The sequence below is a fragment of the Heloderma suspectum genome, chromosome 4 (assembly GCF_057233095.1).
Source record: "Heloderma suspectum isolate Gila_16-S chromosome 4, 16-S_ref, whole genome shotgun sequence".
NCBI lineage: Eukaryota > Metazoa > Chordata > Lepidosauria > Squamata > Helodermatidae > Heloderma > Heloderma suspectum.
In genome coordinates this window covers 188,456,606-188,481,561 of record NC_139461.1, presented here as the reverse complement: position 1 = coordinate 188,481,561, position 24,956 = coordinate 188,456,606, and the positions used below count along the sequence as shown (strand labels likewise).

At 43.1% G+C, this 24,956-nt stretch overlaps 1 protein-coding gene across 5 annotated transcripts; it reads right to left on the bottom strand.

Annotated features, from left to right (window-relative positions):
- Positions 1 to 7,393: 7,393 nt before the first annotated feature.
- HENMT1 (HEN methyltransferase 1) lies at positions 7,394 to 24,956 on the bottom strand. Of its 5 annotated transcripts, none has more exons than XM_084851590.1 (7): positions 24,804 to 24,936; positions 16,855 to 16,979; positions 15,089 to 15,201; positions 13,081 to 13,215; positions 12,297 to 12,479; positions 11,460 to 11,634; positions 7,394 to 10,037 (listed from the first exon to the last, which is right to left on the bottom strand). In XM_084851590.1, the coding sequence occupies exons 2-7, from the start codon at positions 16,969 to 16,971 to the stop codon at positions 9,612 to 9,614; spliced, it is 1,149 nt and encodes a 382-aa protein (XP_084707716.1). In that variant the 5' UTR covers positions 16,972 to 16,979; positions 24,804 to 24,936; the 3' UTR covers positions 7,394 to 9,611. The 5 variants fall into 5 exon arrangements, with proteins under 5 accessions (XP_084707716.1, XP_084707714.1, XP_084707715.1 ...); XM_084851588.1 differs by lacking the exon at positions 24,804 to 24,936 and adding an exon at positions 18,466 to 18,606 and having other exon boundaries at positions 8,805 to 10,037; XM_084851589.1 differs by having other exon boundaries at positions 8,811 to 10,037; positions 24,799 to 24,956.

The following is a 24,956-nucleotide window of genomic DNA, read 5'->3' as shown; positions in this document are numbered from 1 at the left end:
ATGGAAGCAGTGACAGATTTTATTTTCTTGGGCTCCAAGGTCACTGCAGACGGTGACTGTAGCCATGAAATTAAAAGACGCTTGCACCTTGGGAGGAAAGCCATGGCAAACCTAGACAGCATAGTCAGAAGCAGAGACATCACCTTGCTGACAAAGGTTCGTATAATCAAAGCTATGGTTTTCCCAGTAGCAACGTATGGCTGTGAGAGCTGGACTATAAGGAAGGCTGAGTGCCGAAGAATTGATGCCTTCGAACTGTGGTGCTGGAGAAGACTCTTATGAGTCCCCTGGACTGCAAGGAGGTCAAATCAGTCAATCCTAAAGGAAATCAACCCTGAGTGCTCTCTGGAAGGACAGAAACTTGAAGCTGAAGCTCCAATATTTTGGCCACCTAATGCAAAGAGAAAACTCCCTGGAAAAGACCCTGATGCTGGGAAAGATTGAAGGCAAAAGGAGAAGAGGACGGCAGAGGATGAGATGGCTAGATAGCATCACCGATGCAATGAATATGAACTTGAGCACACTCTGGGAGAGAGCGGAGGACAGGAAGGCCTGGCGTGCTATGGTCCATGGGGTCACAAAGAATCAGACACGACTTAACAACTGAACAACAACAATAAATACAATAGCATTCCTAGTAAGATCACCTGGTGGGATGGGTCTGCACATGTTACAGGTATCCAGTAAGCATGGCCAAGGATTAGATTAGTGACATACCAAAGTCCTCTCATGTCTTGTACCACTTTAGAGAATACCTTTTACAAACAAACCTGACACTTTTATTATTAGTTTGGAGCAGAAGTGGGCAAATTTCAGACTCATGGGATCTACTTTTGTTTTTAACTAGATGTCCAAGATCCACCAACTGAATCCTGGTGTTTCCATGGTGGCGCCATCATACACTAAAAATTGAAGGGTAAGAGCACATCATAGAATCAAAGAGGCACCATCTTAAAGCAGTGGCAGCCATCTCAGGCAGCCTCCTACAGCAGAAAATCCCAGAGGAGGATAGTCTTATCAACTGCCTTGTTGACACCAACAGTAACTGTCTGTTTCATATTAGGTACAGCCAGATGAGCCTGCCCCCCTCGAGTAGCCGCCACTCCTGCAGCTGGTTAGAACCAGTTCCAGCTAGATCGCTTCCTGCCCAGTTTGCAAGGGCAGGGCAGCCGTAGAGACATGTCAACTACGCATGCTTAATGAAGTTCATGAATATTATGTGGCCCACCCTGCATAGCTAATGAGGTCATTATGCTAAATGTATATAAGCTGTACCAAAAACATCTAGGGTGTGGTTCTCCTTTGTGGCATTAGCCGTGAGAACCCACCTGAACAGCGCTGTTTGTCTCCTGCCAAATAAAACTGCGTTGGACTGAATCTCAGAGTTCATAGAATAGTAGGGTTGGAAGGGGCCTACAAGGCCATCTGTGCGTCTCTAAGGGGATATTGGCCTACCCCTCCTAGAGGGAATGAACTTAAGCATAATTTAAGCAACACGCACCCTTAGCCCAGGAATTTGTGTTCAGTGCCAGCACTGAGCTCTTGGTGTCAACTTTTTCATACAAAAATCCGCTACTGGTCTCTGCCTCCCTGCCCCCCCCCTTTCCTTTGTCTCTGCAGTCTAATTTAGAGAGCACCTTTAAGTAGTTGTCGGCTTAGTGGTTAAGACGCTGAACTGCAGACTGGAAGGTCGGCAGGTCAGCAGTTCGAGACCCGAGTGCTGCGTGATGGAGTGAGCTCCCGTCTTCAGTCCCAGCTCCTGCCAACCTAGCAGTTCGAAAGCAAGAAATTGCAAGTAGATAAATAGGTACCGCCTCGGCGGGAAAGGTAACAGCGTTCCGTGCACCTCGGTGTTCAGTCATGCCGGCCACATGACCACGGAAGCGTCTTCGGACAGCGCTGGCTCTTCGGCTTAGAAACGGGGATGAGCACCGCACCCTAGAGTCGGACACGACTGGTTGGGGACACCTTTTTACTGTTAAACAGTAGGGACTCAGAAATCCTGGCTGGACTACGGCAAGGCATTCAGCAGTCTTCCAGTAGATCTAGTCTACCTTTTACCCACCCCATTGGTTAGAGGAAAACTGTAAAACAGCAGCAAGGCTAACTATCCTCTCTTCTCTCCCTGGCTTCACAGCTGTTGCCTCTAGTATAAAACATAGCACCAGAACTCTCCAGCTCCTTACAGAAAGGGGAAAAGGTTGGGGAAAGCAGCGCTACACCCTATTTGTTACATGAGAATATGCTATCAAGCAGTGTTCTTCAAAGCATACCACCTCGTGGCTGAAAGTAGTATTGCAAGTTGAATATTCTAGGCCTCTCCATTGGAGATGCATTTTCCAGCCACACTTGTGGCTGGTAAAGGCTGTCAGCAAAATAAGCATTCCAACTATAAAGGGGTAATTGGGGGTCGTGCTAACATAAAATCAGAGTAGTTGATTCTCCCAATCTTCCTGCAATTTACGTGTGCCAGAAAGAAATGTCGGTTTTACATAACCTTAACATTTTAGGAGGATTGGTAAAAGATGGAGGGCGAGAGGGCAGTTTTAAAGTGGAAAAGAAAAATCTCAATCAAAATGACACTGAAAACCAGGGCTGGTGAGGGTATTTGCCCATGATTTCTGAAGTAATTACACCTTGTTTTCTTTCAACATTGATGGTTTTGTGTTGCTCCTTTATTGTAGTTGATGGAATGAGATTTTTTTTTTAAATTCCATTGACTTATTTTTAAAAATATTTTTATTCATAGAATGAAGGCCTATGAGGTTCTCTTAACTACAGGCATGCTGTGTAGAGTCCATCTCCCACCTAAAGCTGCTTGGAATGTTGAAGGCGGTGGGGGTGGGGAATAACTACAGCATGGAGGAAAAGCATTTCCTTTCAGCTAGGGGTGCACGAAAGTCACTTACCTGGTCTCACAGCTTGCTTCGCGGTGGGGGGGAGGCGCTTCGCTGCTCCCCCCGAAGTTCAGGCTGGGGGGGGAGGCTTCCCTCCTCGCCCGGCCGAAATTCAGGCCGGGGAGGAGGCGCCTCGCCTCGCCCGGCCACAAAATAAAAGTTAAAAAAAAAAACACGCCCCCAAGATAGGCTACGTGACGATTAACGTAGCCTATCACGGCTAGATTTGCAAAGTCAGCCGTGATAGGCTACCTAAATCGTCACGTAGCCTATCACGGGTGACTTAAAAAAAAAAAAAGTGCATACGGCTAATGGCGGCCCCCATAGGGAGCCGCCATTCGCGTTCCTTATTTGGTCGCTGTAGTCTACGTAAATCTTTACGTAGACTACAGCGACCAAATAAGGGCAACGCAAATAGCGTTGCCCTTATTTTCGCCGTAGTCTACGTAATCCTTACATAGACTACAGCGACCAAATAAGGAACGCAAATGGCGGCTCCCTATGGGGGCCGCCATTAGCCATACGCACTTTTTTTTTTTTTTAAAGTCACCCGTGATAGGCTACGTGACGATTTATGTAGCCTATCACGGCTGACTTTGCAAATCTAACCGTGATAGGCTACGTTAATCGTCACGTAGCCTATCACGGGGGCGTTTTTTTTTTACTTTTCTTGGAATGGCAGCGGCGGCAGCCGGTCGAAAGACCGGCTGCCACCCCTGCCCGTCGAACCCTGCCGAACCGCCGCTGCGACCGCCAGCGGGAGCGACATTCGGGAAAGGTAAGTCCCATCCCGGGGGGGGGGTGCAGAGAATTTCTCCCTGAAACTACTTCGGGGGGCCGAATACGTTGGCACTCGGCCCCCCGAAGTTTCAGGGAGAAATTCTCCCCCATCCCTACTTTCAGCACCATTTATCCTATAGGCGAGAATAGAACTACTGTGCTTGTTTGCTTCGTGTGTGTGTGTGTGTGTGGGGGGGGTGTTCTCTTATTACGGTTACGCTATTTCAATATAATTTAAAATTAAAAGCATGATTTCTCCGAGTTTGATTATTGCTCCTGCTTGTCTTACAGTGCAATCCTGTGTGTCTACTCAGAAGTATGTTCCATTGAGTGTAATGAGTCTTTTCCCCCCCAAACCATTAACTTGCTTGAAGGGGTGTGTGGGTTTTGTTGTTCTCATATTTATTTAAAGATGAATTTTACATGATTTTTCTCTGGCTGATGATAGCTGTAGCATTATTTAATTTTCTGAAGCAATTGCCACTGCTGCTGGTGGGGAACTAAAATAAAATTAATCAAACTAGGTCTATGATTTGCTTTTCTGAGAGCTGTGTGTGTGTCAGGACCATGGTCTTTTGCAAAAAGAGGGTTTAAGCTCCCTGCCCCCATTGTCATCCCGAAACTCCCTTCCCCACCGGTTAAAAAAGAAAAAAAAGGCATCATTGGTTCCACTGGAGCCTTATTTTCTTTTTTAACCATCTCCTCCCCCGCCCCCATGAGGGGCTAGTATTTCGGGGGGAGGGAGGAATGGGGGAACCTTAAACCTTCCTCTGTTGAAGTGGACTCAATCTGAATTGGGGCCAGGTGCTTGCAAGAGAGTAGGGAAAACCAAAACCAAACATTTTGTTTGCCAAGTGAGTGAGAAGAGAGCATGCAGCATGACTGAGGCAATAACTGATTTCTTGATTTGAAGAGGAAAAAAGGAGGGGTGTGTGGGTGCTTTTTGAGGCATTTACTTTCCTGTGCAAACAGGTAACAACTTTGCTTGCTTTGCAGGTGGGGTGGGGTGCCTCTTATTCTTTATTTAAATATGGATTTTAAATTAAAAGCATAATTTATCTGTTTGATCATTGGTGCTCCTATACACAACTGGGTGTGAGCTTCATTGAACTCAAGGAGACTTACTTTTGAGTAGCCATGCATAGAATTGCAGTTTTAATGAATTTATGGAATGAACAAGACAGTTTTGGGAAACTGGGTTGACAAGGAGCTGCTGTCTCCATTAGGGCATTCAGGTCACTTTGGTGTGTTGATCATTTATTTCATATATTTATCTCTGTACTCATAAAGAGTTGCAGACCTGCAAATGAAGAAAATGGTTGGAGGGGCATGATTTGGCTGAAGGGATGGAAAAATGCTGCAAGGCACTGGTGCAGTGATGTTTCAATACACACTTAAAGTTCCCTCCTGCTCGAAAGTCTGCTTGAACCAGACTTTCTGGCTCAAGTCAGGCAAATATAAGGACAGTAATTTCACATCCTCTCAGGGCAATTTTGGCGGATTCAGCCAAAAAAAAAAATGCACATTTCCTGGATACACAGGACTCTGTGCAGCAGAATCAGAAGTATACCATATCATGAACTCAGAATTTTTCATTAATTTTTATCATAGAAATTCCCACTTTGCCAGTCACTTTTTCCAAAAACATTTTTGTGTAAGGGTTTTTTGGTCTATTTTAGAAATAGATTGAAATAGAATACATGCTTATTTATTTATTACATTTTTATTCTGCCTTTTAGCTCAAAAGTTTCCCAAGAACACAGAGCAAAAAGGAGGAGCATCAAATTGAACATGCTATTGAGGCTTTAAAAATGGGGTCACTTTGGACAAGTCAAGTTTACAACCCAACAAACCATGTGCACGTTAAACACAACAAGCCAAAAATCCTTTGTTTAACCACCTCAAGGAATCACGAGTGAAGCAAAAAGGCCAGACAGGCTTCCTAAGCTGCAATTCTATGCCCACTTACCTAAGAGCAATTTCTATTGCACTCAGTGGGGCTTACTCATAGGATTGCACTGTTAAAAACCACAATGGGACTGCAAACCCTTTATTATTTTTTAATTCATGATGAATAAACCAACTGCAGGAATGAATTCTGGAATGTCTCCCTATCCACGTTCTCTATACCATGCATAATTTTATACACCGCTATCATCTCTCCCCTCACTCACCTGTTACCTAAACACTAGCAGATTTGTAGCTTTCCTTGTAGGGGAGTTGCTGCAACCCTTGGATCATTTTAGGGTGCAATCCTATGGCCACTAGTCAGCAGCTAGACTGCCATAGGTCAGTTCCCTGAGAACCGACTTCCACACACACCCTGCGCTGCCTATGAGGCAGCATGGAACAGCCCCACACTCAGAAGAGAGGTGCAGTGGCAAAAACAGGGCGTTCCTGTGGGCGTGTCAGGGCGGGGAAGTCGGAAATGCCAGTACAACGCATCCTACATATCATCCAGCTGCCGCTTCCCACGCTCCGAAGCCCCACAGCTAGACAGCCGTAAATGCAGGGCGACTGAAGCGCAGAGGGGATGATCCCCTCCGTGCTTCTCCTGCCCTGCATTGGATAGGCTGTCACCTCCAAGTTTGATAGGATTGCACCCTCCATTGCTCTTTTCTGCACTTTTTCAAACTGTGAAATATCCCTTTTTAGGTGCAATGACCAGAACTGTACACAGTATTCCAAGTGAGGTTACATTATAGATTTGTATAAAGGCAGTATGATTTTGGCAGTTTTATTTTTGATTCCTTGCCTAATTATGCCTTGGAATACATGGATTTTGCTTTTTTCACAGCAGCTGTACACTGGGTTAACATTTTCATTGAGCTGTCCACCACAAACACAGGATCTCTTTCTTGGTTAGTCACCACTAGCTCAAATCCCATCAGCATACATGTGGGATTTTTTTGCTCCAGTGTGCATCACTTTACACTTGCTTACATAGAACTGCTTTTGCCATTTGATGGCCGTTCTTCCACTATGGAGAGATTCTTTTGGAGCTCCTTGCAATCTCACTTTGTTTTAGGAACCCTAAATAATTTGGTGTCATCAGCAAATTTTGCCACCTCACCGCTCACTCCTAGTTCCAGATAATTCATTATTACTATTATTAGAAGTAGCAGTAATACATTTATTACCTTTATATCCCCTTCTTTTCCTCTTGCAAGGAATCCAAGGTGGCTTACATGGTCCTCTTCCATTTTATCATCACAACACGCCTGTGAGGTAGGTGAGGCTGAGAATCAGTAACTGTCCCAAAGCACCCATGGTACAGGATTGGATGTAGAACTGGTGAGATTCTGAACTCCCTGAGCTTCAGAGGCACAGCGCTGGGTTTTTGATCAGCTTGATCAGACCCATTGTATAGCCTTTTAAACAGTACCAATACCTTAGGGTTCTTAAATTATCACTTAAATTATATCACCACTGTTGACTACAGAATTAAAATGGACTTGGTGCTGCTGAAAACATTTACTTCAGAATAACCACCATTTTCTTGTCAAAAAAGTTAATCTATTTCAAATGTTTATTTTTTTAAAAACTGATCATTTATATACTTTCGTATCGTTTCTTATCCTGTACGCCATCTTGTGAAAGTTCTACCCTTGAAGGCGGCCTATTTTTTATTAAATATTTTAAAGCCAGACAAACAGTGCAACCCCCATGCATGTTTCCTCAGGAGGCGGAGTATGGATTCTCAAACAATTTTTTAAAAATGGTAATTTTAATAAAAACTGAAAAACAAAGAAACCCAAGGATATCTGTCTGTGTGTATATATAAGAGACACAGACACAATAGCCCAGTCACAGATTCTCAGCCTAACATACCTTACAGGGTTGTTGTGACAAAGGTAACACATGCCATACACCCAAGCATTATCAAGCATTTGCTTTACATTTTCATGAAGGTAAGCAGGAGGAGCAGCTCACTGGATGATTTTGGGCCAGTTACTCTCAGCCTAACCTATCATATTCTCCATCCTGTCCACATGGTTTATCTGCTTTGGGAGGTTGAGAATTTCACTTGCACTTTCTGCCTCCTTAGGGTGCATGCAGTGTTAAGGCTTGTGAGCCTTACCTCAACATTTCCTTGCTTTTTGGTGCTTGGTTGAAAGCCTTAACATTGTTTTGGAAACCGTAGGTTTTTGGTTTAATGAATTATCTAATCTCTATATTGCAGAAAAGTTTCACTGTCACATGGGAAGGAAAGCACTTGTGTTATTTCACACAACTGCGTATGTTGAGAAGGCACGCAGTTTACTAACTGTTGGAGCTAAATAAAACCATACTTCTCAACAAGGGAAACACTGACTCGCCTGGACATCACAATAACCCACAATGGGATAATTAAGCCATAATGGCTCAATTAACCCATTGTAGATTATTGTGTTGTCTGGTGGAGCTTTTTAACCCATGATGGCTTATTTGGCAAAAATAACCCACTCTGATACCCATGGTCTGCAGAGTGGGTTATTTAACCCATCGTGGGTTATTTAACCCATCGTGGGTTATTTAACCCATCACCTTCTGGCAGTCACCATGGGTTATTTTGGCCAGCTACAGAGCTGTGTAGGAAGACAGGTCAAAACTGCTGCTGCTCTTCACAGGTTTAGCGCTTAGGAACATGTTAAAGCGACCAAGCCAGCAGTGTAAATGGGGCAAAAATTAGCAGGATTGGGACCACACCTCATAGCCAGTCTCCCCTACTCAGGAGGCACCCGATGCATCATCAAAACCCAGCACCCCGCCACAGCCAGCAGGGAAAATCCCAGGTGGCTAGAAAACCTTGGGGGTTTGCAGAATCTGGACAAAACTTCATACACCACCTCCCCCAGTCAGGAGGCACATGATCCACCATCAAAATGCAGCACAATCACTCACCAAGCAGCAAAAATCCCAAGTGCTGCAAAAAAAGGGGTGGCGGCTATAAAACTTTGGGGGTTTGCAGGATTGGGACTAAACTTCACACAGCCTTCCCTACTCAGGAGGCACCCAATGCACTCTCCAAATCCAGCACCCTGCCACTGACAGCAGAGAAAATCCAAAGTAGCTATACCTTGGAGGTTTGCAGGATCAGGACCAAGCTTCATGGAGATGTAACACTCAAGCAGAATTCTCCCCATAGCCATTGCTGGCAAAGAAGCTTTAATGTCTTCCCAATACCAGAATTGCAAATTTGTAAAGGGCTGGAGTTTCTCCTCTCAACAATCAAACTTGTAAGAGGCAATGAAGGTAGTTGTGTCACTTTGGCATGAGATTCAGGTCCTAGCCTGCCTGAGCAAGAATATTTTTTCCTATTCTGTACTAAGAGCAAACCACTTGCTGAAAAGTCTTATTTGAACATGGGTATCAACAATCCTTATTGGACAGCAGTCATTATTGCATAATCATCTACAAAGGCAGTACAGAAGTATGCGTAGTTTTGAAGTGTTTTTTTTTTAGAACAAAAACAAAATTACAGCTAGCTTTAATTTGTTAGGCACATGCTCATTTCAGTTCTCATATTTAAATGGTTCTATTAAGACACTACAAACGTTTTACAAAGTAGTACACTAATCATTCAAATTCTGCAAAACAATTTGTATCTTCCTTTCAGTACAAAAAAGGAACCTTATACATTACTTTTTCTGCCAGACACATTTGTAGCGAAAACTGGCTCTAATGTGTTTTACTGTCTACTGTCTTCACTTTGCAGTTAGACTGAGGAATGTATATGAACACAAGTCCATTTCTTAGTCAAAATAATTATATGGGACTATAATTATAGCCCATTTTAAACCAAAGATGTGACATTTGGTTGTGGCATTGAGTATCAAATCTAACCTGTTATAATGTATTGTAAACCAGCAACTACCAGAGTGCTGATCATTAGACTCCTCATTCTCTACTTAGTGAAGTAGTAGCAAGAGCATGTATTACTAAAAGCATCTGCTAATTCTTCTGCTCCTCATTTTCATATCCGACATCAATCAGCACAGCAGATCCATCATTGCTCAATGCAATTTTTCCAGTTATGAGTTTACTCAGTATTTCAAAGGTGCCACAAAGTTGATTCACTTTGGGAAAAGAAAAGAGTTTTGCAAGAGGTATGTAGACAGTGTTGCCATTAATAAATGGCTGCGTACTTTTATTGTCAGCTTCAGCTAAAGCAGGATACTCCAGATACCTCAGGAAACAGCAAGATGACTGGAATCTGGGTTCAGTTTCAACACGGTCATCACAGTGCTTTTTATATTCAGATTTTCTGTGGTCCGATAGTCTCCTTGCAATTATTTGGGCTGTCCGAACAACTTCATTGACCACTGCATTCTGTAAGTACTTTTCATCTTTAAGACTTGGATATACGGCTTTGAAAATCTTTGACATGAAAAATCCAAACACGTTTATACAGCACATCTCAAGTGTTCAAAGCACTTCACATACTCAGCTTTTTATATTATAGAATTATAAACTAGACAAAGCTCTATTGGACCTTTTAAAAACATGTTTATAGTACACCAAAATCAAATTAAAAGTAACTGGTCCTTATCCATTTAACTAACATCAGCCGCAAGTAGCAAAACAGGACTTGAATTCAGACTTGGCCCCCTGCAAACAGAATAACTTCTTCCGTTCGCAGTGTGAACTGAGATCCAGCAGAAGCTTCCTGCTGGAGGAAAGGTGCGTGGTAACCATTTTCTCAAACTCTCCCTTCAGATCAGAGCACCACATCCTACACTGTTCCGGATGGTCCCCCACTCCTCCAGAACAGCACTGGAGATGGAGCTGAGGGCTGCAGGGAAGGGGGCATTAGAGAAAAGTTGCCACCCTAGCATCTAAATCCAGTGCCAGCAGAACTCTGCTGAGCACAAGTCTGGATCCAACCCTATGATTCTCCCTACAAGTTACAGCTTTCTGAATACAGTGACTTCCAGCACAAAGGCTGCCATGCGCCTTATTTCAATTTACAAAGCAATCGATCTGTGCCTTTTAAAAAAATTAGAAACAAACCCTGTAATATGCTGTATGAGTAAGGTTTGCTGTCAAATTGGGTAAGTTTGTACAAACTAGCAGGAGACTTATTACATCACAATCATTTGCATGTCTATACTAAGTAAGTCCCATTGAGTTTAATGGCACTTGCTCCCAGGTGACTGTGTATAGGACTGTAACCTTAAAGGCGCAAAGCCTAAGCAAGACTAACCAACTTAAACACTACTTGAAATAAAATAATTTTAAATTTAATATTGTTGATTCTCCTATTCTGCCTTATTCACTGCTTTATATTGAAACTACAATTGACGTTCAGAGTAGTCCACTGAGCAAAGTGTTGGTCTTCAATACAGTTTCAAATCCAGCCTCAGATACACTGTTGGGAACTTTGGCACCATCCTCTGAAGACTTTTATGCAGTATCAAAAAAGTGTGCCTCACTCTTAAATATCTGATAATGCTTCCTAAACATTAAAAATGGGAAGATACTACTATCGGTAAATTCTCCAAGAGATGCGTTAGTCTAGGTCTCTAGGACAAATCCCTAAGTGCTTCTCTATGCCATTTGGTTCATCAGTCATAAAACACATTTGTTTGGAAGTCCACCTGAAATCAATCAAACTTCCTTCCCAGTAAGTGCTTTCAGTACCAACTCTTGATCAGCAACAAGGTTCATTTGACATTAAAGAGGCACAAGTCCAACATTTTGACTTGTCTGACAATTATACACAAATATCATGTATACCTTACAAAGTAGTCCCTTTGTACTGAATTTACTCCTACTTCCAGAAGCAGAAGATCTACTTACAGTTTTATAAACTTGTTCTTGGTATTTTTCAAGTCTGTAAGGTTCTCCATTTTTCAGATATTTTCTCACAAACACACCTATTTGTGTACAAAATCCAACATCTTTTCCAGGAGGTGGGGCTCCTAATCCAGTAAACTCCACTGTATAACCATAGCGAGCAGCAGCATCTTGAGCCCTATGTTTATGACAGAACACCAAATCATCCCACTAACTTAGAAGTGCTTATTCTAACAAACCTATCTTGCTTATGAAATATGTTACAGGTCCCCCAGGGATTTTCTTTGTCTACTGTTGCATGTTTACATTATGAAGATATACTTAAGAATGGGATTATACAAGGGTTATGAGACAATCTCTCCCTAGGATAGAGGATACTCCCTCCTTTGAGACCAATCCCCACCCAGCACCATTCACATGAGAATTTTTTCCAGGTCTCTGCTTCTTAAGATGATTTGCAAAGGTGTACATGTCTTTTAAAAAGTTAGGGAATCTCCACAAAGAAAGAAACTACCTAGAATTGGAGCTGTTCATTTGTCATATCTTGTCCCACCGGCTTTCCCGTGCTGAGAGGTTGATGGGGTTGAAAAGAGATAGGCAGCCAGGACTTCGTAAAGTCATCCAAAGAGGGCAATGCAAAGAATGTTGTCTATACTGATGGTTGTACTTCCCTTTAACTGCTGCCATTCCAAAATGATGAACAGCAAGCTGGAAGTGGGAATCTCCACAATAAAGGCTATCAAAATATATGGCACAGTTTCATTTTATTCTCTCCACCTCATATACTATACTAAAATATCCACCATTGCTTTCTACTTTTAAAAGACTGAATGAACTCACCAGTTCTGAAATTGTGCTCTATTCCATTCAAATTTATGATCTGGGTGTCTGAATAATGTTACCATTGGAAGCAAAGGATTAAATTCTGCATTTGGTGTGCTAATTATGATCATGGCTGGAGACATAAAACCAAATACCACTTCTGGAAATTTCTCCAGCTCTTTTGCCTCCAGGTGTTCTATTCTGAAAGTAGAAGGTTACAAGGACTTTTTTTACTTCCCTGACCAAATATATCTACTTTTATAATGTAAAGAAATCAAACTGAGATAATATTACATCAAATTGTTATGGCTATCTTGTGAAGGAATTAGCTGTGTCAACCTTCTTCCTCAACACTTTCCCTTGAAACAGGGGCCGGAACCTTACATATGCAAGGCATGTGTCTACCACTAAGTTATGGCCCCTTCCTCTTCTAATCCACATTTCCCTTAAGCTACAAGTCCTCCATTTCACTATATCTCTCCTTTCCACCCACACATCTATATCATTTTCTCCAAAGCATACTGCACAAAAGATATGAAATTGGGTTGTTAGACCACCTTTCCCAACCATATTAATTTGTGCTATTTTGCATGTCTAAGAAGAAATTAAAATGTAAGATGGCACACTGTTTCATTTCTCAGTAGTTGCTTATAACCAGGAAAGAGAGATGCATAGTTTATGCAATAGAAAAGGCCCTTTTTATTGGCATGCATGCAAGTTTTATTAAAAGAAAGGAAACCTGGGGTGGTGGCTGTTTTTTAAACCCCACAAAATAAGTATTCTATTTCAGTCAAATACTCACAATTCAATACAGGTTATCAAGTCAAAGCCCAGCATACAAGGATCTTTGTGAGCAACTGAACCCCGATAAAGGATAACTGTCAGAGGTCTTTCACTTGGCTGGAGATAGTCACCAGGAAGGGGAGACAGTGTATGCCTAAAAGCAAAATTGAACAGCATGAAAGAACCCTGCCAATTGTTTTTGCCCATACCTTTTCCCATTTCTGATATCCTGTGTGTCACTAAGTTCCAGCTCAAGACATTCAATATGAAATGGGATTGTGGAAGCCCAAAATGCTTGAGTTTTAATATTTCTCCCCAAACCACTACAGAACAGGTGCAACTAGATGATGCCAGATTTCAGAAAGAGTCAGATATTGACACTGTGCATATCTTAACCCCCACCAGCAACTTCAATTGCAGTTCCTTCTTAACTTGCCCACAACATAAAAACAGGCCTCTGCTGATCCTACGGAGCATACAAAACAGAACACACACTTTAAAGCCATGAAAAGAGAAATCAGACACCTTGTTTTGTCTACGGACTGTGTCTAGGGTCCCTGATAGCCTCCCTGACCCTCCTATTGTTGTTTTTTAATTATTTGTGAGGATTTTTTAACATTTAAAAACCCCTGGGAGGCTGGTATTCTGCAAAATAACACACTGACATCCAGCATTATCTTGATTTCCAAGAATGCCTCCGAGCCCAGTAAGGCCCAAGAGGCATTCTTAGGGGAAAAAAAGTGCATTTTGAAGTGCACTCAGTCCCTCCAGCAATCCTATGTGGAGAGGCAGCTGCCTCCAAACTCGGAGGTGACCACCTATCCAATACACGGCGGGATGAGCGTGGAGGGGATCCTCTCCTCCGCACTCCAGCCACCCAGCATTCATGGCTGATTACAGCTGTCTAGCCACAGGATGTCGGAGTGCAAGGTAGGGAGGCTGGACAATGCATAGGAAGTGTTGTACTGGCACTTCCGTGCTCCCTACCCCTCCCCGCTCCTGGGAACACCCCCTTTTGCCCCGCTCTGCACGGCTATTGCGAGCATAGAGCCTGGGGGTGATCTGCACTGCCTACAAGGCAGCAGGGGCGGGGAGGCAGTTCTCCAGGAACAGAACTCGGAGCATGGGCTCCGAGGTCATTTCCTGGAAACTGACCAGTCCTATGCCCATCTAACAGCTATCAAGTGGCCATAGGATTGCGCCCTAACAGTTATTTTTTTAGACGATCTCAACACTTTTTAAGGCTTTTAAAAGAAAAAATAGAAAATGGGGACAAGTGCAATTTGCTGATACCCAAACAAGATTAGCAAGAACATTCCTACAGAGCTATTAGAAAACTGCTGATAAAAAAATTGGGGGGTGGGGGTGTCCAACCAGAAAACTATCTTGTTTAAAATGTAAAACAGTATGGCATGAAGTTAGACATATCACTGTAAATATATATTCTCAGATTAGTTTTTCTTCAGAGGATATTGATGTTTCTCATACTCACTAAATACTGTGGGGCCAGAAGTGATTTAGATTTTCTGTGGAATTTACCCAAACACGTATTGACAAGAAAGCAATAGTATTGAAATATTAACTTATTAACTATGCGTTGTATCCAACAGCAATCACTGGTGGAATGGTTTTCCCCTCCTCCAGACCACATTTGGAAAGTGCACAGCGCTACAGCGCATGGGCACGCAAGGATTTAAACCACTGTTTTCAAATCTAAAATAAAGATCTTAATGAGAAATACCAATTCAGAAGACAGGTGAGAAAGAACAAACACCACTGATCGCATTCTATTTCAACCCCATCAAATGCTGTAAGCAATTTTCAATCTTGTGTTAGGAAATGAACTGTCAAATCAGGAGAATTTAGGAATCCTTTTCACCAACACTGTTCAGAACAAACTGGAAAAATGAAGCATTCTGTATTCCTTTCTGCTTCTTCCTGTGCAATCTTTTTATTTTTATCTGAAGTTTCTGGGACACAAAAACCTTCTTTCACAAGAGAACACAGAGGATATTTTCCCTTCTTACATTTTTTCTTTCATCGCTTCTTCACTGATATCTAGTCCAACAAGAACTTCAATGCAGTTGCAGAATTTCAGCATCCAGAGTAGCCTGCAGTCAGCACATCCCAAGTCTGCCACCTGTCAATTAGATTTTGATACAGTGCTGATAATTCATAATTAAAACTGGGTTGATCAGATTATATTCTGTACTAATATTTTCATGAAGTAGGAATCAAACAATTCCTTAATTTGGGGCTTGTCTACACTTAAGACTACCATGAAGTGGTTTTGAGCTAAAATCTGCCACCACTTGAAAAAATACCTAGGTACCTAGACTAATGCATTAGAAACTGTGTGTGTGTGTGTGCGTGCGTGTGCGTGCGTGTGTGTGCGTGTGTGCGCGTGCGTGCGCGTGTGTGTGTGCGCGCGTGCACATCTAGCAGTAACACTTTGAAGAGGGCAAATGTCCTCTATATATAGATGTTGGGTTCAGAAACCCCATGGATACAAGTACAGAAGCTGTGGGCAAGTGTTGTGGCTGCAAACCCCTCCCTCTCCCCCCTCCTCACACACCAGCTCCAGCACAAAAATTATCCTGGCTTGCATTAAGGCTTAAGCCATAGTTTCCCATTATGACGAAACCAAGGAATTCTAGCTTAATGTCAGTTAACATACATCCTGGCTTAATTTCCTGGTTTGTAAACCACCATTTACCCAGAGTTCCCCAGGTTGGATATAATGGAAAACTCTGGCTTAATGCAAACCAAAATCAGCACATCAAAGCCAGTGCATGACAGGGGAAAGTGAAGGGCGTGTAGTTATGGCACTCATCCACCTTCCATGACCATCTAAACATGGCCTACACATTAGCTCCATAGTCCACCTTCTGCCTTGCCCATTCCAAACAGTATCCAAGACGACACACATACCTAGACCACCTTATTTCCCCTCCTGGACCACATTGTGGAGGAGGGGAGAGAACACAAGGGTCCAAGGCTCCTGGTGCAATATAGGCACATGCAATAATCCATGCTCCGAGATTTCTTAAAATGACCGTAGAGGATGGCAGACATGTCTACTACATATTATGTATCAACAGAATGCAGAGAAAATCGACTACAGCATAAACATGCTCCTTGTTCCCATGTAAGCTAGCTGCCACTAACTTGGCATCAGCACAAGATCAAGTCCATTACAATTTAAGTTGCACTTTCTAGATTTCTGAAACCAAAGCCTTTCCCATCTGCATCTCTCTCCTCACGGTAGTGTTTCGATAATAGAAATGTTGAATCTTCCACGCACTCTGTACAATTATTTTGTATTGTTCTGAAAATGAGCAGCTTCTTCCCAAAAGCTAAATGATTTTAGTAGTGGATTAATGGATGCCTCCATTAATCATGCAGTATTAGATAAAAGATGTTTATATTGCTTCACAGACATCCAACGGATGTTGACCACAATGTTATTTAAGAGGTATAACTCAAGTATCTTACACACTTAAAAATACAAGAGCACAAACCAGATATTACTAATAACAAGCTATACAAATCCTCCTATATCAGTAATTTTGTGAATTTTGTTACCTGTTTAAGTGTTCCCGCACCCCACCCAAACATTTGAAGGCTATGTAGTCACTCACTGTACAATTCCTGAATGGAAGTGCACATTTAGCTCAATTTTTTTTTTTTTGCTGTAGCGTGTCACACAGCAACAAGACTATGCCTCCAAGGACACTCTGAAGCACTCAGCCATGATATAAAGAGTGTATTTTGCCAAGAAGTGTGTACCAACCTTTTTAGGTTTATGTCTACTCACTAACTGTTTAATAAACTGGTAACGCTGTTTGTACAATGGTGGCGTAAATGTAATTGTCCTTGCAAGCTCATCCTTTTGCAGCTTCACATCCATAGTCAAGGCTAAAAACAAAAGATAGAAAACATTAAATATTATAGTATATGAAATACTATACTATATTAAATACTACATTCACAATAACTACTTTGCAGATAGGAATTCCTTGAGCAACCTTGCGATACAAACATAGTTGTATCCTGCTTTCCTTTAAGTCTGAAATCTAACCAAAAAATGCTGTAGCCATTTTGACCCATGAGGTTTTAGTTCCCCATGTGCATATTTCTTTCACATCTTTTCTCCATGGAATTGTTCTGCAGTTATTGATAAAGGATTGTTAGTAAAATTTAATACAAGAAGGATTACTACCATCATTTCATAATTCTTTTAACAGATAAAAATGTCTAGCACTCTATGCTAAGCATGCATACTTGGAAGTAAGCCATACTGAAATAGGTCTGCTTCTGAATAAAGAAGTTTAAGATTAAGGTACAAATGTTAATTCACTAATTATTAATAGCCATTAAAAAAAAACTCAACATACAGCAGATAAACAACAGCACCTTTTAACGTGCTCAGGAACTGCAGCTTATGTAAAGAGACTGCTAGCAAGTCTAATCAGTGTGACCCTCAAAACAATCAAAAATGTTTTGTCAGGGTTATTGGAAACACTGCTTTTCCAATGATATGGCAACTTTTATGAGGCTGTCCTATTAAAATGATGCTGTAGGTTCTTGACAAACACTAAATAAGAGAAAACAGAAGTTTGTTTTTTCTTCCCTTGCTGCAGTAGTCTCTGCATGATCAACACAGAGAGCTGCTGTTCGCAATACTGGGCTAGGTGGACCAATGCTCTGACTCGGTATAAGGCAGCTTCCTATATTTACTTTTCTAGACAACTGAAATAAAAATGCTAGATTCTTTCTTCAAAGACAATGTAGGGTAGAAGAAATGGAAACTGAACTGACTCACACCAAATACCTCCCCAAACGAGGACATCCATCTGGTGTCATTGCCTGTTCCCCTAGCAGTCCCTCCATGCTCCATGTTCAACAGGAAGGGTCCTGCTCTGAATGCCATCTTTATTTGAAACCAGATTGGCAATTACATGTGGCGGGGCCTTTTCAGTGGTGATAAACCCAGAATTTCCTCCCCTCAGTGAAATCTGCCAGACCTGCTGCATTTTTTCTGAAGATGAAGGCCTTTTATTCCTGCAAGGGGGTGGGGCTTGGCTGAACTTTAACTTTTGTCTTAAAAGCTTACTTGGAAACTAACATCATAGAATAGTAGGGTTGGAAGGGGCCTACAAGGCCATCGAACCCATGGAGCCACTTTAAAAAGAACAAGAACAAGAAGGAAAAACTTTTTTGAAAGGAACTCTAGTTTCTATTCTGCTTTTTAAACATTTTGGTGTGGTTTTGTTGCTCTAGCATAAGCGACTCTGAAGGCCCAGTACAGCAAAACAAAATAGTTAAAACAAGCCTTAACGACTCCATTTCCATAATCTTAACCTCCAATACCGCAGGACCATTCCCCTCACGTCTTACTTACCTGTTGATCTCTTCCTTTGCCAGCCTCTCTCTCCCTCTAGCATCTCATCCCTCTACTAGAAGCTTAGAGGTTACCTTTACCACAACAGCCATCAGCAAACGTTTGGCGCTCTTTCTCTTTCTTGTATTTGCACACGCCCCTGGCCTTTCTTCCGCCCCACAATCCCAGGCGAGTTAGTACTGCCCCTTGCACATTTCCATCCTATACTCTTAAGCATAAGCCATTTACCCCTGAAGCCCAAGGCAGTCCGTGCTACCTGATACTACCCCCTCAGCCGCCACATTCTTCGGTAAGGGTGCAGTCCTATGCATGTTTAAATAGAAAAAAGCCCTACAATTCCTAGCAAACCCCAGCCAGCCATGCTGGGAGTTGTGGGCCTATTTTCTGTCTAAACATGGGATTGCGCCCGAAAGCCTTTTGCCTTCCGCTCTTCCTCAAGCCAAAAGCGGCCGTCGCTTGCCCATAAATATCTCGCAAATCCCCCCACCCCACCCCCTGGTGTTGTGCCTATTTCATGCTACATTCCAACCAGTCTTCCGCCCCTCTCCCGACCCCCCATTTCGTTTCACCCGGGAGGGAAGCCGCGTTGCGTTCTCCTTCCGAACCGAGCTCCCCTTACGAGCCCGCGAAGAAACACATATAGCCTGTTTTTAAGCCCGGGAAGCTCCACTGAGTTCAATGGGGCCTTCTCCCAAGTAATGCATTTTAGATTGCAGCCTTCCGTGAGCTAGGTGGGTTTGCTTCTTCAGGCTCCCCCTGCCTCCATTAGCCATTACTAATAGGGAGATCCAATACATGCCTACTCCGAAATAAGACCCATTGAGTTCAATGGGATTTACTTCCAGGTAAATTAATATAGGATTGCAGCCTAAATTAAATCTCGATTTCAAGGGATCTACTGTAACCATGACTAAGTCTAGATTCTACCCTATATCTGGGGTCATATATACATGTTTTGTCTTTTCTCCCACCTTCGCGTACGATGTAGCTTAGTAATGCTTAAAGCTGATTTACAGAATAAAAAATATTGGCTTTCTCTCCCCTGCAAGAATCTTTAGCAAGGTTGTCAAGGCCCTTATAACTTTACAGTCAGTACTGCCCTATGCACGTTTAGTTAGAACGTTTCTAAGTAAACATGCTGTTAGAGAGGAAAGGAAAATATAACACACGGCAAGCAGAACGTAACCATCAGGAGACATTTGGGAACAACTACAGATAAACGGAAGAGCCTTGTCTTTAGCACTTTAATAAAGGCTAACAGATTTACAGTGCAATTCTATTCAATCATCAAAAAACCTGCCAATTTAAAAGACCAGAAGCTAAGACTATCTCACGTTGGTCCAAACTCCACAAAGCCAGGAATTGGAAGCTAAGGCTGATGCCTTAACTGAGGTGCCCCGTGATCAGTCATGATGGTGTTCAAAGTCACAAATTGTACTTTCTTACAACTTGCCCTCCACATACCCACACTTTTCCTCAGTCTTTCAGTAGTAAATCCAGATTGGGAGGATGGAATGCCTGGGACTAGCAAAGATGCTCCACGTTGTCCTGTTCCTGTATTGCCTTTTGAAGCATTGGAGCCTTACTGCATTGCAAGAGAATCCTACTGTGAGGTGACCCATGCCTGTTTGTTGCTTACATGAGTAGCTTGCAGGATGGGTTGAACAGCGAGAGGGAGCCAACTTCTTGCACCCCTCACCATCCTTATATTTTGTGTGTGTCACTACAAGGTAGGACTAAATTACATGGGAATTCACATTTTTTATTCTGGATTTTGAATTGCACCATCTTGAATGAGACAAAAAAAATCATTCAACACCAAACTGAGATTTCTACCAGCAGATATGCTGCAAGGTTTGGGGGCTTGCTTTCTAATACAAGATGTTTGTTTGTGATAGAATGGGGTTGGAGTCTGAGAGGAAAATATTCATTCTCTACCACATTGAGATTTCCACCAGCATGCATACTGCAGGCCCTACCCATGGTTGCTTTGGATCTTGAGATGCTTGGTAAAGATAAAACAGTTTTGGAGGTATGGTGTTGTAGTTTAAAAGAACGGATAAGCAGAAGGCTTAAACACCCTCTTCCAGCACACTACTTGTTTATTTTAAATAGCATGCTCCCAACATTAGTTCACCCCCCAAAAGATGTGTGGGTACAACGTTTGTGAGCTCAATAGTCTTAACTTCATATTCTATGTAAGTCTCTGTGTGCACCTTTTAGAAGGGAGAAGTAACATCATTATGTTACTCACCCCCATGCTACCAAGTTGCACTTTTTCTTGGTGCCTCTTAATAATCTTGGAAACAGTTCTCCTGCCCCCCCAAACCTGCTTTGACATTTCTCACCATTACTGGCAGCAGCATCAGTCATAATGTTGCTAGGAAATACAGCTATATGTACCACACACCCTTGTTAGCAGTAGCACCACTCTCAGCCTGGCTATGTTAAAGGAGACACCCATCTCTCACTATCAACTCACCCACTAAAGGCATGAGTCAATTCACAGAATAAAGATGTGAGTCACCTCACAGTAGGATTCCTCTAGCAATACAGGAAGGCTCAGATTCTTCATAAGGCAATACAGGACCAGGACAATGTGGAACATCTTTGCAGGCCCCAGGCACTCCATCCTCCCAATCAGGATTTGGGACTGAAAGGCCCAGGAAAACTTTACTGAGCATCTTCTGCTTGTGAAGCAACTTAAGGCAGAGGAGCCCTATCAGGACAAAATAAGTTGGCAACACTGTTGGCAACAGAGTATAAGTTCTAAACAGAGGGGGCATGGTGCTCACTAGGGACTTGGGGCCAGTCTCTGACTCTCAGCCTAACCTACCTCGCAGGATTGTTGTGAGGATAAAAAGGGAGGAGGAGGAGGACCATGTACAATCTTTCTTCTCACATGAAAAAAGACCTGACTTAGAAACAGCATAAACTCCTGTTTGAGATCGCTGTCTTCATCCATCGTCATCTGTTTCAGAAATGTAGCTGAGGGCCAAGGTGCCAACTTATTTTGCCTTGGCAGAGCTCCTCTGCCTTAAGTTACTCCATAAGCAGAAGATGCTCAGTAAGATAAGCTTTCCCCCATCACTGTACCTCCACCAGTGGTAGGGTTGAAACCTGTTATATAGAGCATTGTTAAAAGCACATCAGTTCTCCTAGAGCCTATTTTTAAAAAGAGATGTGGGAACCTAAGTTACCCACCGAGGCATTTCACACTTGCCCTGTACTTGTGCCAGGACTATATCCCCCCCTTTCTTCAAATACACTTTTTTAGGTCTCAATCTCATGCATGTCTAGACAGAAAAAAGTCCTACAATTCTCAGCATACCCCACCCAGCATGGCTCATTAGGGCATGCTGAGAGGTGTAGGATCTCCCTCTGACCAAACATGCATAGGATTATGCCTTTAATACATTTGGCTGCATTGCTTCGAAAGGGAAATTCTCACCAAAACCTTCCCCGCATGAAGGGTTGCACAGTTGCTCCACTACCCCATGTTCTTAGGATATTCACAGGATTTTGTTAAGTTCTGTGTTTTCCAAGGCTTTGGGGAAGAAAATCCAAAAGACCTTCCTTTAAAATTTTTTATTCTTTCTAGAGCTGGGATGAAAGGAGGAGACCTTAGAAATAGATTACAGAATCTTCTTGAGCAGCTAGACAGCCTAGAAGAATGTTCAGTAGAGGATCAGTCTGTGGCAGCAGCCTATCAGTATTTTTTTTTTTTGGGGGGGGAACCCTCATAAAAGAGGAGTCCACCAGTACAGAAAGTCATTCCTTTTATCAGATCCATAACAGCCAGTGTGTGTGGGTCTCCCACAAGCCAGGATCCAACAGTTTGTCTCCAAGGCCACCACCCAGATTGCCTTTTTGACCCAACTCTCATAGACTGAATACTCTACATCACCCTTCAGCTAACCTCGTGCCCCCCAGCTGTCCCAGACCTCAATGCCCATCAGCCCCAACCAGCATGGCCAATGGTCAGGATAAAAAGATCCTCCTCCTTTGCCTAGGGATTTTCTGCCCAGCAAGACAAAAGCAGTTCTCTCTTTGTCTTAGATCCACCCCTCCCCCAGCCTCACTTCCTGCTACCCCCTCAGGCCCAGAAACTTAGAATTGGGGGAAATCCTCAATCTCTTTGTGATCAGAGGCACTGAGTAAGGGACCCCTGAAGAAAATTTAGACAGACCCCAACCACATAATACTATTTCCCCTTCTGAAGGGGGAATAGACTCTTTTAATAGTCTAGACCCCAGACTATTAAAAGACAAATGAACTGGCAGATCATGGTAAGTTTTTCATGTGGCCATTTGCTTTATGAGGCAGGTGCTCCTGCAGGCTACCAGAGGACCTAACAGACCATAGAGTTGCCTGGCTGGGTCTGCTAGAACCACTCCTGGCAGGTCCACATTCTACAGCAACTGCTCTCAGCTGAGCTTGATGGAATCGCACTCTCTACCCCTGGGTTTAATTTACTCACCTCCCCTAGCTGGGCCGCACAGGGAGCTATAGGGATAGATGGGAAGGCATACACAGCATTCAGGGTTGTTGTGAAGATAAAATGGAGGAGAAGGAGGATCCTTTAAGCCACCATGGGTTCCTTGGAGGAAATTGGTTCTGGATTGGTGAATGACATATTGGGGGGCAGAAACCTGCAGGGACAGTTTCTCATTGTTTTAGGCAGCTGATGTTACTCTAGGCCTTATCAGGACACAAGGGAACACTCTAGATTCATGGAGCCGCTAGCTGCCAGGAATAAGAATGTTGCAACTTTTCTCATACTGGTCCAGTGTTCCACAGCTTGACCATTGCTTTGTCAGCAAGATTGCCTGCTTCTCAGACGCCAGGCAGAAAAACTTTCTGCCCTCAAGGAAAGACAGGCCTGCTTATGAACCAAAGTTTTGCTCCCATTCCATTCCATACCTTCCTTCTAAGCCCTCTGTCCCCAGCACCTGAACCCCAAAAGGGACCTTAGTAATACAAGCAATTAAGGGGAAAGGAAGAGCAGAGGAAAAAGGGGAACCAGTGGGAGCATAGACCAGTAAACAGAAGGGGTGAGGTCTGGTTACGCTGAGGGGATTGCTCACCTGTGCGCACACATACACACAGGTCCCAGAAACTCACCACTTAGCTGCTAGTGCTTTTGCTTTTCCCCCATGCAGCTATTCCCCTCCCCCATCCACCCTCAACATTCCGAGCACTGCGTTATGAGACTCCCATAGCCTTTCATTATACAAATAAAAATTATGTAAAAATAAGTAAACTGATTTTAAAAAAAAAATTCCATTCCACCAACTACAATAAAAAGGGAATTGGACAACATCGATCTGTAAATTGCTTATTGTTTTTTCACCAATAATAGTCACAAATGGTAGCCAACACACATTTTCAGGAATACTTTAGTGTGACCAAGTTTTGTTTTGTTTTTCTGTTAACTGCCCTTTCTCCCTCAGTCTTTAACCAATCTTCCTGAAATGTTCAGGTTATGTAAAACATACATTTTTTTTCTGACACGTGCAAATTTCAGGAAGATTGGTGAAACCTTTTCGATGTTATTAAGGTTAGAGTGGCCCACCCCCTGATTTCCATTTACCATTATGGAACCCTCATTCAATTATTGACACTTTATATAATAGGAGCCACAACTGTGGCTCCTATAATATATGCCTACTCAGAAGTAAGCCCCACTGAGCTCAATGGGACTTACTTCCAGGTAAGTGGGTACAGGATTGCAGCCTCAAACAGCAATCCTATACATACTTTCCTGCTGGGAGCAAGCCCACTGAACTCAGTGGGGCTAACTACTTCTGTCTAGACATATACTGGATTGCATGGTTATTGTGACATAGGTTTTCGTGGACTGGAGCCTATTTCATCAGAAGCATAAACTGAACCTCCCTCCCTATTCAAAGGCAGCATGCTTCTAAATCTAAAATACTAGGAATGAAGAGCAGGGAAAGCTCATCACATACATGTCCTGCACCCAACAAATTGGGCTGTAGCTCAGGAAAGCACGTGCCATTGCCTCTACAGGGCTCTAATCCTGTTCACACTTACTTGGGAGCAGTTCAGTAGGACCAATTTCTGAGTATACAACCCATAGGATTGCACTATAAATCAGGGGTGGGGAACATGGCCCTCCAGCTGTTGGACTGCAACTCCCAGCCACCCTAAGCAGTGTAGCCAACGGTGAGGGCTCATGGGAGTTGTGGGGGGGGGGGCAAATCTGAAGGGCCGCAAGTTGCCCTCCCCCGTTAGTATACGTCTACTACTCTTTATTAAAGCGCCACAAGATTATTTATTGTTTCCGCCACAACTGACTAACACAGCTACCATACGGGGATCTGGATGCAGGAACAAGCAACACAGCTCTTTCGAAAACGGCAACGCGGCCCCGCTCCGAGGCGACCCGCTTCCTCTCCGAGGCCGTCGCGGCGAGCGGCGCGCACGCTCAGCCCCACCGCCTCCTGCCGCCGCGATTGGTCGCCTCC